The following is a 13,522-nucleotide window of genomic DNA, read 5'->3' as shown; positions in this document are numbered from 1 at the left end:
AAAAAAAAAAAAAAAAAAATGAGAAGATATCCCATGCTCTTGCACTGAAAGAATATTGTTAAAATAGCCATACTACCCAAAACAATTTAATGGGATTGCTATTAAATTAGCCATATGGAACCATCCCAGAATTGCCAAAGCAATCCTGAGGATAAAAATAACACAGGAGTATAACCTTCCCAGACTACTACAAAGCTACAGTAATCAAAACAGTGTGATAACTGCCACAGGAACAGATATACGGATCAATGGAACAGAATAGACAGCCCAAAAATAAACCTTGTGGTCAATCTTTGACAAAGAAAAGAATATACAATGGTGAAAAGACAGTCTCTTTAGTAAGTACTGTTGGGAACGTTGGACAGCTGCATGTAAATCAATGAAGTAGAACACTCCCTCGGAGAAGGCATTGGCACCCCACTCCAGTACTCTTGCCTGGAAAATCCCATGGACAGAGGGGCCTGGTGGGCTGTAGTCCATGGGGTCGCTAGGAGTTGGATACGACTGAGTGACTCACTTTCACTTTTCACTCTCATGCATTGGAGAAGGAAATGGCAACCCACTCCAGTGTTCTTGCCTGGAGAATCCCAGGGACAGGGGAGCCTGGTGGGCTGCCGTCTATGGGGTTGCAAAGTCAGACATGACTGAAGTGACTTAGCAGCAGCAGCAGCAAACTCCCTTACACCATACACAAAAATAAATTCAATGTCGCTTAAATACTTAAGTATAAGACAGGACACCATAAAATTCCTAGAAAGTAACATAGGCAAAATACTTGCTGACATAAATTATAGTAATGTTTTCTTAGGTCAGTCTCCCAAGGCAATAGAAATAAAAGCAAAAAAAATCCCAAATGGGACCTAATTAAATGTACTCAGTATAGTAAAGCCCCAGTAAAGGAAGGCATAACAAAACGAAAAGACAATCTACCAAATGGGAGGAAATATCTGCAAGTGATGTAATCAACAAGGGCTTAATTTCCAAAATGTATGAACAGCCCACACAACTCAGTAATGAAAACCCAATCGAAATGGGCAGAAGACCTAAACAGACACTTTTCCATGCCTATAGGCACACGAAAAGATGCTCAATTTCATTAACTGCATTAGAGAAATTCAAATCAAAGCTATAAGGAGGTACCACCTCACATCAGTCAGAATGGCCATCATTAAAAACTCCACAAACAACAAATGTTGGAGGATGTGGAGAAAAGGGAACCCTCCTACAACGTCAGTAGGAATGTAAATTGGTACAGCCACTATAGAAAACAGTATGAAATTTCCTCAAATAACTAAAAATAGAGTTGCCATCTGATCCAGTAACTCCATTTCTGGGCATCTATCTGGACAAAACTCTATACTTTGAAAAGACACATGCACACCTATGTTCAGAGCAGCACTATTTGTAATAAATAGCTAGGACATGGAAGCAATGTAAAGGTCCATCAACAGATGAATGCATTAAAAAACATGGTATATGTATACAACAGACTACTACTCAGTCATAAAAAAAATGAAATATAATAGCATCTGCAGCAACATGGATGGACCAACAGATTATCGTATCAAGTGAAGTCAAAAAGAGACAAATAGCACACGGTATCACTTACATGTGGAAATAAAATGACACAAATGAACATACTTTCAAAACAGACTCACAGACACAGAGAACAGACTTGTGTTTGTCAAGGGGGAGGGCAGGTGGGGGTGGACTCGACAGGGCACTTGGTTAGCAGACACAAACTGTTAAATACAGGATGGCTAAACTACATGGTCCTACTGTAGAGCATAGGGAAATATATTCAGTATCCTGTAATAATGGAAAATATGAAAAATATGTAACTAAATCACTTTGCTGTACACCAGAAACTAATACATGTAAATCAACTACACTTTAATAAAAAATAAATTAAGGACTTCCCTGGTGACAGAGTGGATAAGAATCTGTCCCCAAAGAAGGGGACATGGGTTCAACCCTTGGTCCGGGCAGATTTCACATGCTGTGGAGTAACTGAGCCCATGTACCACAATTACTGAGCCTGTGGCTCGAGAGCCCATGAGCTGCAACTACTGAAGTCCACTCGTCTAGAGCCTGTGCTCTGCAATGAGAGGCCTCTGCAATGCAAAGTCCACACACCAAAGAGTAGCCCCTCCTTGTTGCAACTAGAGAAAGCCCATGCAAAGCGACAAAAATCCAGCACAAAAATAAAAATAAAATTATTAAAATATAAATTAAAAATAAATAAGAGTAGTTATCAGAGCTACCCTTTTTTAACTTAGACAAAATAACAAGTTTAAATGCCAGCAAAGATATCAAAATCTAAAGGAATAAACTCATGTGTAACAATGAAAAGCTACAAGGGTATTAAATGATTGGTTATCACTACATAGCCTAGAAAGAGATTTAAAAATTAGAATTACTCCAACTTTGTATCATCTACCCAGTGTAGCACATGATTTCTATTTCAGTAATGCTGACTCTACTCTCAATTATATTCCAAGTCATATGCAATTCCTTTAAAAAAATCTTTCATAATGTCTCTAGAATAAGAACAGACATATGAGTGTCTACTGATTAAAAAGGCTGTAGAGGTCCATTTCAGACAACTGGAGAATATCCTTTAAGGAAAATGACCTCAAGTTCTGTGTCAGGGTGAAAAACATTTTTTATATATAACATGGTCCGCTGGTCTGCCAAGCACTGAAAGTTAGACTGGTAGGATTTTAAGAACATACTACTAAAAAAAACACATCAAGTATCATAATCAACACTTGTAATGTTACCTGTTCAAAATTAGCAGGAAGATGAGGTCCTAGTCTCATCAACAAATACCACCAGACTTCTAGTTTTGTCAGCGCTAGAGTTTCTGTTCTCACATGGATAGAACTCAAAGGCTGCATCAACAACTTCAGTCTTTTTGCACTACACAGTATTTCTTAAAAGAAAAGAAACACCCAAGTGAAAATACTGAAGAGCTAAAGATTAAACTTTATGACAGCATGCAATTAGTCTTTTACTTTAGCAAGAGAATTAAAAAATTCTTTAGTCAGTGGCTATTCCTATTCGCCCCAAAATTTTCATGCTGACATACAGTTAGGTCACAATACTTAATAAGACTTATTAAAAAAAAAAAAAAACAGTAATATTTATTAGATACCCTATGCCAGGGCTGACTTTCCCAGCATTCAGCAATGTCTGCAGTATTTTTGGTTGTTCCAACTGGGAGGCAGGGATAGAGAGCACTACTGGTATCTAGTGGGCTGCATCTCGGAATGCTGCTGAACTTCCACTGACACACAGGGCAGTTCTTCACAACAAACTGCCCAGCCTAAATGCTAAAATGTTCAGTAACTCTAACTGCTTGAGTATTCTCATTATCCCCATTTTATAGATCACAAAATAGAGCATATTTTTTTACCTCATAAAAGGCTGTCATTTAAAAATTTTATTAGTTTTTAAGTTTTTATTGAATTTTTTTTTTCTCTTTACAGCATTGCTTCTATGTTTGGGTTTGTTTTTTGGCCACGAGGCAGGTGGCATCTTAGCTCCCTGCCAGGGATCAAACCTGCATCTCCTGCATTGGAAGGCAAAGTCTTAATTCCTAGACCACTAGGGAAATCTCAAAAAATCTACTAGTTATTTCTTTTATCAAACATTTTAACTGTTGGTGCCATGAGACTTAGGATATATTATCTAAATATTCACATTTATTTAGAATTGGTGTCTACTTTTGAACTACTTTATCTAGTCTCCCATTTAGCCATTCTCCCAGTGAGATTTAAGCAGAAGCGTACGTGGAATTTCTGAAACTTTGTTATAGACTGTTGACTCTCTGGGAAGAAGTTCATTTTTGCCCCTTCTGCCTTCCCTCCTTCCTATAGGCTGCAACAAAAGCATATTGACAACGACAAGAGAAAGACAAGCATCTGATTCCTTAATGAGTTCATGAATACACAGTATCAGTCAGACTCTCTAGATCTTGACCTATTTCAAATCAGATAGCATTTTATTGATCTTCAAGTCACTCCCATTTTATTCTTTAACTCAAAGATATACAATTTCAGTAGATTTAATCCTCAACAATACAGTACCTCACACTGAGAGCTTATCAACAACGGTGACATTTCCAATTAAAATATACGCCTGCCAATATTTTCAATAAAAGTAGTTGTAGTTAATGCAAATAATGCACATTTTCAAAGGGAACAAGGATTATTAATAGTCTTTGCAAGGGAAAACAGGATGAAATCAACATTACTTAGCATATCTTATAAACTATCAATTACATCCAAGATTAACTACAGTTACACAGGCAGACTCATACTTCTCACTTATGGGAAAAATACTTTCTCATACGTATATTAAACACTTCCAATGGATAATAAAAAGATAAGGGTAAGAAACATCAAAAGGAATCACTCCTATATATTAATGTTAACCCACTATTAGGTGCTATTCTTAAAGGTCCTGAAAAAAAATTCCTCTGTCACTGATACTTGTATTCCACAGCAATCACAACTGTTTGCTCTAGTCTACTGGCTTTGTGACTTTTGATAATACTTAATCGTTCTGAAAGTGTTACTATTTACCATCTGAGGTCTATTATGATAACTGAGAAGTACATAAATGCTCAAGTAAGTGCTGGAATGTACTAAGAAAACCACAAATGGCATGTCACTTTGTTCAGTTTTTGAAAGAGTGTAAATTTTATACCTATGATTTTCAATAATGCCTGGCCTTTACAAACTCTATTGTTAGCTACAAATTTATTCCCCTAAAATACTCAATGATAGGTAAATATTCAGTATTAAGTCCAAAAAAAAAAAAGCTTTTTCATCTTGCTTAAGTAAAACTCATAACAAAAATCAGTCTTAAAATATTACTTACCTGGATTTAAAGCAAAATTATCTATTAAACTCTTCCAAGCAATAAAAGCTATTTTTTTAATCATGGGTGCTCCACTACGAAATCCCAGTTCTTCCAGCTGTAACAGAGAATTAATGAAACTCCCACTTCGATGCAAGGTCTAAAAAGGAAAAATCATTAAGAAGTTTTTTACTTGCCTGAAACAATTATAGGCACTATTAACATTCGTCTAATGTATTCCAATAAAAAAATACACAGGATAGAACATTAAGAGTCACAAGTGATTACAATCCACACATAATCTGAACAGAATATAAATAAAAAACTGGCTTAGAAATTCACAAAAACTGTTAAGAAAGCCACTAGAGCTAATAAAATACTTTCAGCAATGTTGCAGAGTACAAGTTGTTGTTTAGTCACTAAGTCTCATTTGACTCTCTTACGACTGTAGCCCACCAGGCTCTCTGTACAGAATACTAGACCAACACAGAAAAATCAGTTGTTTCTCCACAAAAGCAATGAACAATCTAAAAAGCAAATTAGGAAAGCAATTCCATTTATAACCTAAAAGAATTAGCACCTAAAAGAATTAAATACTTAGAAATACATTTAATCAAAGATGAAAAACTAAAGGCTACAAAGTACGGTTGAAATTTGAAGACCTAAATAAATGGAAAATCATTCCGTGTTCATGAATAGGAAGATTTAATATCATTGTAACAGCAATATTATCCAAAGTAATCTACAAGTCCAATGCAATTTCTATCAAAATTCCAAAGTCCTTTTCCAACTGAGAAATAAAAGCTTACTCTCAAAAATTCATTATAAAAGAATCCCATTTAGCCAAAACAATTTTGGAAAAAAAAAATTACGAAGTTGGAAGACTAACTCCCTTGACTTCCAAACCTACTACAACACTACAGTAATTAAAGCGTATGGTAGTGAGGACTTCCCTGGCAGTCCAGTGGTTAGGACACCATGCTTCCAAATCAGTGGGCATGAGTTTGACCCCTGACTGGGGAATTAAGATCTCTCATGCCACATGATGCAGCCGCCAAAAATAAAGCTATGGTAATGGCTTAAGGAAAAACGTAACAGACCAATGGAAAAGTGATTCCAAAAACACTCTCACATATACTGTTAACTGATAACCAATAAGAATTACCCAGATTACCAAGACCATTCAATAAGAACAGTCTTTTTAACAAATGGTGCTTGGAGTATTCACCTGCAAGAAAACGAAGCCGGATCCTTGTCTTATTCTACATACAAAAATAAACTCAAAATGGAACCAAGATCAAAACTTACGAATTAGCAAATAAATTCAGAGAGAAAGCAGAATAGAGGTTACAAGGGGCTGCCGGAAGAGGGGCAGAGGGAGCCACTACTTATTTAACATGTACAGTTTTTTGGGGGGATGGCAAAAAAGTTCTGGGTATAGACAGTGATGATGTTTACACAACTGTAAATGCTTTTAATATCACTAAACTGTATACCTTAGGATGGTTATGATAAATATTATGCTTATCACACACAAAAAAATCACAACTTCCCCCTCAAAACCAGGCTTAAATAAAGAATATACAGTCAATTCTCATTATTCACTAGTTATGTTCTATAAAGTTGCCTTGATACTGTATTAGCAAATTCTGTGCCATGGCTTCTAAGGAAAATGCAGGATTAGCTTCCTACAAGCCTCTGATCACATTTTCATCAACCATCTGACACACAATCTTGCTTCATGTGTGTTTGGTTTAAAGACAACTTATTTAATATATACAGTTTGATTCACTAACATTGAGCTCACAGCAGACAGCACTATAACTCACGCTTTTTCTCCTAAGGCACACAACAGACTTCCTCTACTTAGCAACCAGAGAGCACTTCAGCACTACACTTGGGGGCCATTTAAAACTGAAATCTCCAAGAAAAAGTGCAAAACATGAAAAATGTGGCACCAAATGTATCATGAAATGGACATCTGTTTAAAGGACATTGAGAATTAGAGCAAAAAAAGCAGAACATAACCCTGGCTCAACCTCAGACTGGAACATGCATGAGTACATGTAAGACTCAAATTTGTTGCCACTCTACATGTCTACAATTGACTGCAAAAGCAGCACAAATACTGACACTGGGTTTACAAATAAATTTTAATAAGTAGGTCAATTTTCATATATATGGCACACATAAATAATGAGGATCAACTATACTATGTAAAGTTAAGAAAATAAAAGGTCTGGTGTGTATAAAAACCTTAACTGTGAACTTACCTTCCCAAGAAGTTTGACAAATAAAGGCCACAATTTTAACACATAAGTCTCATTTTTACTCATAAACAGTTTCTGGAGTTCTGAAAGTAATTTCTGAAAACAAAAGCAAAAGTATTTACCAAAAGACTCCTGAAAAGAATGCAATATTACATTGATTGTCTCAGCCAAGTAATTTTTCCCAATATTTTATCAGGAAGTTTCACACATATAGCAAAGCTGACAGTTTATAGTAAATGTCCAAGTATATGCTTGGACATTTTTACTATGCTTGTCTTATCACTTATCAGGCCATTCTTCCATCCATCAATATAGCTTTCTTTTCCCCTACCAATATACTTTCCCCTAAAACACTTCAGCATGCATATCATCAGAGTTCAAATGATAATGTTTTAACTTCTCTATTAACTTAAAAAATACATTAATAGCTTCATGGGTAATACATCTGAGAAAATTTGAGTTCAAATTTATTATTAAGAATCTTATACAGTGGACGCTTGAATAAAGTGTGTTACTAACTGTGTGGTTCACTTACACTTGGGTATCTTTCAGCAGTAAATACCACAGTACTACAGTCCGTGGTTGGCTGAATCCAAAGGCACAGAGGAACCACGAATACAGAGGGTCAATTATAAATTATACACGGGTTAAACTTGAGCTGTTCAAGGACTGCCTATATAAGCTCTTAAAAAATTAATAAATATTTATCAGTTAAAAATCTCACAAAAACATTGGAGTTACTTTTAGCTCAGGCATTACCATGAGGAATCCTGAATTTTAAAAAACTAAAAAAACAAAACCCCAGGTTTTAGAATGTGGACGTCTCCCCCTCTGCCTGGATTACTGTACTATCTCCCAACTGGGTTCCCTGCTCCTATGCAACCCCTGCCTAGAATTTCTTCAACATAGGCAGAGGGATCCCCTTAAAAGCCAAGTCTGTACGTATATCACTCATAGACTCAAAACCTTCAAATATGGTTTTCAATATAATCCAGATGCTTTAAAACCAAGCAATAAAGCAATAAAAGCCAAGTGCTTACAATGGTCTACAAGGTCCTATGTGGCTTGGCCCTGTTTCTGCATCATCTTCTACCCTCTCATCCTCATTCACTCTATCACACTGCCCAGTGTTTGATAAACACAACCTAGCACATCAGAACAAGGCCTTTGCTTCCACGGTTCCTCCTAACTTGAATAAGTTTACTCTTCATCATTCAATTAGCTAACTCCTATTACCCCTTCAAATCACCTATTCTTTTTCCTTCTCTGACCACATCACCCTTTCTCTTGGAAAGCACTTTCATCCAGTCCCCACTGTTTCCCATAATCTCTTTCCTAAATGTACTACATACTTTTTTATTGCTCCCACTAAAAAATAAGCTCCAAAACAAATTGCTTTTGTTCACTGCTATATACACAGTACCTAAACCAATGTCCAGTACATAACAGGTACTCAATAAATGTTACAAGAAAGACTGAAAAACCTAAAACTTTGGGCAAATAATAATGGGAAATTGTACACACTACATGCACTTTTATGCCTTAAATCTGTAGCTCCTGGGATTATGCTGTAACAATCCAGATAGCGATGAATCAGATAACGCTCTCCCTTTTCCAAAAATGCAATTTCTTCATTCTTTATGGATGAAATAAAATGCCAGGATTGCAGTTAACACTGAATAGACAGCTCCTTTCCTTACCGTAATTAGAAGTGGGTGATATTAACTCAAGCAATTCTTAAATTTAATTCAAAGAGGAACTTCCTAGATCATAGTGCAATTACACCAATATGAGTCCTATGCTTGGTGCAAAACCTCACAGTGCAATATCCAAAAAAGTATTACTTACGGTAGTCATAAGCTGCTCTGTGATAGATGCTATTTCTTGCTGTTTCTGAAGCAACAAAGGCATTCCCATCTCTAGAGCAGTGGCTCCCCGCAAATGTACTTTTTGGGCTGAATGAACCAGTAAAGGTATGACCAATTTTGCCCACCTAATTGACTCTTCTCCCATTTGAACTGGGGCTTGTTCAATTAGTCTGTAATAGAGAAATCAATGACTAAATTAGTTTAAGTAGTTTTATTTCTAAACTACCTTTATGTCTAAACTACCGGGAAAGTAAACAGTACACAGAAATATGCACAGTATGGTCCATTTATTTTAGAATATTATCTACAATACACACACACACAAAAATAGATCTAACATAATTTGTAGACTTCCCTATTTTAATAAATTTTTCAAATAATGAAAACACATCATCTTTCTTCAGATTAAAAAACTTTAGTAATTATTTTTACACAAATTATATTCTTATAGGAGAGAACAGCTAGAGAACCATGATATACTGTGAACATCAATCAGGGCATCAGAATACTAGTTAAAGCATATAGCTCAACAACTAAAGAACAGTTTCAACTAAAGAATGAAAAACAAGTTAAGATAAAGCACATCAATAGTTTGTGTTGTCAGCATACCCATTGTGAAAGGCAAGGATGGGTAGGAAGAAGATAGAAGATTTCCCTGTTCCCCTCATCCGCTGTTAGAAATTGTTTTAATGCTTTCCTAAGTACCTGCTACCGGGTTCCCTGGTGGTAAAGAATCTGCCTGCAATGCAAGAGACCCAGGTTCCATCCCCAGGTGAGGAAGATCTCCTGGCGAGGGGGATGGCAACCCACTCCAGTATTCTTGCCTGGAGAATCCAATGGACAGAAGAGTCTGGCAGACTACAGTCCATATGGTCACAGAGAGTCAAGACACGACTCAGTGACTACCACTTTCACTTTCAAATTACCTGCTATAGCCAACTTAAAAGTCTCTATTTTTTAAACTTTTGCAAAAACTTTAACAGAGATATTTTAAAGACTATTTCAGTAAAAATAAAAAAAACCTGGTAACTTAATGCACATCTACTTTCCTCTTCCTATTACTTTGAGAATTTTAGTCTAGAAGACATTTCCTTCTTTCAATGTCTAACTCAATTTCAAGTCCCAAAAGATTATTCCTTCAATTCTAAATTACTGAAACTATTCTAATTTGTATAGTATCCAAACTCATACCTTATAATGACATTTAATGCTTCATAATCCACAACAGCAGAAAGCATCTCTCCTCTATTAAATACTATTTCTAGTGAGTCGATGATACTAGAAACCTGAAAGACAGAAACAAACAAACACAAATCAAGTAAGCCTCTATTTTTTAAGTGGCATGTAGTTAAGAAGACATACAAAAACTATACTCACTACTTTGCCAACGACTTCAGTGGGAAACGTCTGCTTGGATATCACCCAAAGTGCCCTAGTACGTACATTTTTATCTGAACTTTTAACAATATCATTCAGTTTTGAAAGCAGTTCTTGAATATTTATCTCTGAAAAACAAGCAAAAAAAAATTTAATTATGCAGAATCTTTTACATCCTTTAAAATTCCTAACAGATAAAAATAATTGTCATTGTCATTAAAATTAAATGCATATCCAGAGAAAAGGACCAGAAAACTTCTGCTAATAATCAAACTTTCCCCCAAAACACAAAATTCTGGTCAGAGAGAATGTATACTCAGTGAAAACAGATAATAGACATGAAATCAATAATTTTTCAACTAAAATATTTCTATAGGATCTTATTATTAGGTTTGATGCTTTCGAACTGTGGTGTTGGGGAAGACTCTTGAGAGTCCCTTGGTGTGCAAGGAGATCAAACCAGTCAATCCTAAAGGAAATCAGTCCTGAACATTCATTGGAAGGACTGATGCTGAAGCTGAAACTCCAACCCTTTGGCCACCTGATGTGAAGAACCGACTCATTTGAAGAGACCCTGATGCTGGGAAAGACTAAAGGCAGAAGGGGATGACAGAGGATGAGACGGCTGGATGGCATCACCAATTTGATGGACATGAGTTTGAGCAGGCTCTGAGAGTTGGTGATAGACAGGGAAGCCTGGCGTGCTACAGTCCATGGGATGGCAAAGAGTTGGACACAACTAAACTGAGTGATTAGGTTTGAACGTACGAGTCAATTTTTGGCAAGATGTTATAAATCCTGTATCTCTGCTACAAAATGAACAACTCCTACTTCAGATTGCTAACATTTCTGTATATTAAATAAGTGGAAAGTTTTCCCTCGGAAAAAAAGATGGTAACAACTTTCTGATATCTTTATTCCCTATTCCTAATTATCCATCTCTAAAGATCATCCCCATACCTATACTATGAGAAGCTACTTACAGAGCAACAATTAGGATTATAGTCCTCCCCTGATATCCATGGGGGATTGGTTCTAGGACTTCCCCTCAGGAATATCAAAAACCAGGAGATGCTCAAGTCCCTTACATGAAATGGTGTAGTACTGAGATCTCCATGAGTTTTGCATCCAAGGATGCAGAGGGTCAAGGATGCTATAAAACTCAGAAGAGCATCAGATCCTGTGCTTTCATTACCACTTTTAGCTCCAAATTATCTAATTTACCACTATGTAAAAGAACTTTTCTAATAGCAAATTCCTTAACACATGCTTGTATAAAATAAATGACCCATCCACCTCCCAAAATTAATTCTATCTAATTATAAACTTCCAAAACAGGTATGTTTATTATCAAGATGGTTTCTCAACATTTTAAAATAGGCTTACTGTATTTTCTTTTAGAACAAATTTTATAGTTATCAAAGCTAGAGCTATGTCTAAGAAACTTTACTACAATGATATAATCTAATGATATAATCTACAGACTCATTCTCAAAAGCAAACCCTAAACTACAGGTTGTGAAATTGAGAAATAACAGTACATTTAACAATATCAAACTATAAACTCTAAAAATATTCCATCAAAACAAACCTACCTGATAATCCAGAGGCAATTTTGGGATTATATAAGCAAAACCCCAAGGCCTGTAGAGCAGCACTACTGAGCTCTGAGTTTTGACTGGCAATGTGAGTCTACAAAAACAAAACCACATTTTTACAAATAAGTACAACTGCAAATGAATTTTTAGATGGAAAAGTTGATTAGAAACAAAATTATATTTTAATGGCAAAAATCAGCAAATCCTTGAGTAGATTAAAAGGGAGTAAGATTAAGAAGCCAGGCTTCAGCAATACGTGAACCGCGAACTTCCAGATGTTCAAGCTGGTTTTAGAAAAGACAGGGGAACCAGAGATCAAATTGCCAACATCCGCTGAATCATGGAAAAAGCAAAAGAGTTCCAGAAAAACATCTATTTCTGCTTTATTGACTATGCCAAAGCCTTTGACTGTGTGGACCACAATAAACTGTGGAAAATTCTGAAAGAGATGGGAATACCAGACCACCTGATCTGCCTCTTGAGAAATTTGTATGCAGGTCAGGAAGAAACAGAACTGGACATGGAACAACAGACTGGTTCCAAATAGGAAAAGGAGTACGTCAAGGCTGTATATCATCACCCTGCTTATTTAACTTATATGCAGAGTACATCATGAGAAACGCTGGGCTGGAAAAAGCACAAGCTGGAATCAAGACTGCTGGGAGAAATATCAGTAACTTCAGATATGTAGATGATACCACCCTTATGGTGACTGCAGCCACGAAATTAAAAGACGCTTACTCCTTGGAAGGAAGGTTATGACCAACCTAGATAGCATATTCAAAAGCAGAGACATTACTTTGCCAACAAAGGTTCATTTAGTCAAGGCTATGGTTTTTCCAGTGGTCATGTATGGATATGAGAGTTGGACTGTGAAGAAGGGTGAGCGCCGAAGAATTGATGCTTTTGAACTGTGGTGTTGGAGAAGACTCTTGAGAGTCCCTTGGACTGCAAGGAGATCCAGCCAGTCCATTCTGAAGGAGATCAGTCCCGGGATTTCTTTGGAGGGAATGATGCTAAAGCTGAAACTCCAGGACTTTGGCCACCTCATTGGAAGAGTTGACTCATTGGAAAAGACTGATGTTGGAATGGATTGGGGGCAGGAGGAGAAGGGGACGACAGATGATGAGATGGCTGGATGGCATCACTGACTCGATGGACGTGAGTCTGAGTGAATTCCGGGAGTTGGTGATGGACAGGGAGGCCTGGCGTGCTGCGATTCATGGGGTTGCAAAGAGTTGGACACAACTGAGCGACTGATCTGATCTGATCTGACCACCCTTATGGCAGAAAGTGAAGAGGAACTAAAAAGCCTCTTGATGAAAGTGAGAGAGGAGAGTGAAAAAACTGGCTTAAAGCTCAACATTCAGAAAAGGAAGATCATGGCATTTGGTCCCATCACTTCATGGCAAATAGATGGGGAAACAGTGGAAAATGGTATCAGACTATTTTTTTGGGCTCCAAAATCACGGCAGATGGTGATTGCAGCCATGAAATTAAAAGACGCTTACTCCTTGGAAGGAAAGTTATGACCAACCTAGAT

General features: G+C 36.7%; 1 protein-coding gene across 6 annotated transcripts in view; it reads right to left on the bottom strand.

The window, feature by feature from the left end:
* The window catches only part of RIF1 (replication timing regulatory factor 1), a 57,402-nt gene that overhangs the window by 39,991 nt on the left and 3,889 nt on the right, over positions 1-13,522 (bottom strand). For all 6 annotated transcript variants that reach the window (XM_010839972.1, XM_010839975.1, XM_010839976.1 and 3 more), the window contains exons 4-10: positions 11,977-12,073; positions 10,382-10,509; positions 10,196-10,290; positions 8,985-9,174; positions 7,140-7,232; positions 4,888-5,026; positions 2,784-2,935 (exon numbers count right to left, since the gene is read on the bottom strand). In XM_010839972.1, coding sequence (XP_010838274.1) covers positions 2,784-2,935; positions 4,888-5,026; positions 7,140-7,232; positions 8,985-9,174; positions 10,196-10,290; positions 10,382-10,509; positions 11,977-12,073 — 894 coding nt within the window. The remainder of the gene's footprint in view (positions 1-2,783; positions 2,936-4,887; positions 5,027-7,139; positions 7,233-8,984; positions 9,175-10,195; positions 10,291-10,381; positions 10,510-11,976; positions 12,074-13,522) is intronic.

The sequence above is a fragment of the Bison bison genome, unplaced genomic scaffold (genome assembly GCF_000754665.1).
Source record: "Bison bison bison isolate TAMUID 2011002044 unplaced genomic scaffold, Bison_UMD1.0 scf7180017864139, whole genome shotgun sequence".
Classification (NCBI taxonomy): Eukaryota; Metazoa; Chordata; class Mammalia; order Artiodactyla; family Bovidae; genus Bison; species Bison bison.
The sequence above is the reverse complement of the archived record's forward strand: the minus strand, read 5'-3'. Positions and strand labels throughout refer to the sequence as shown.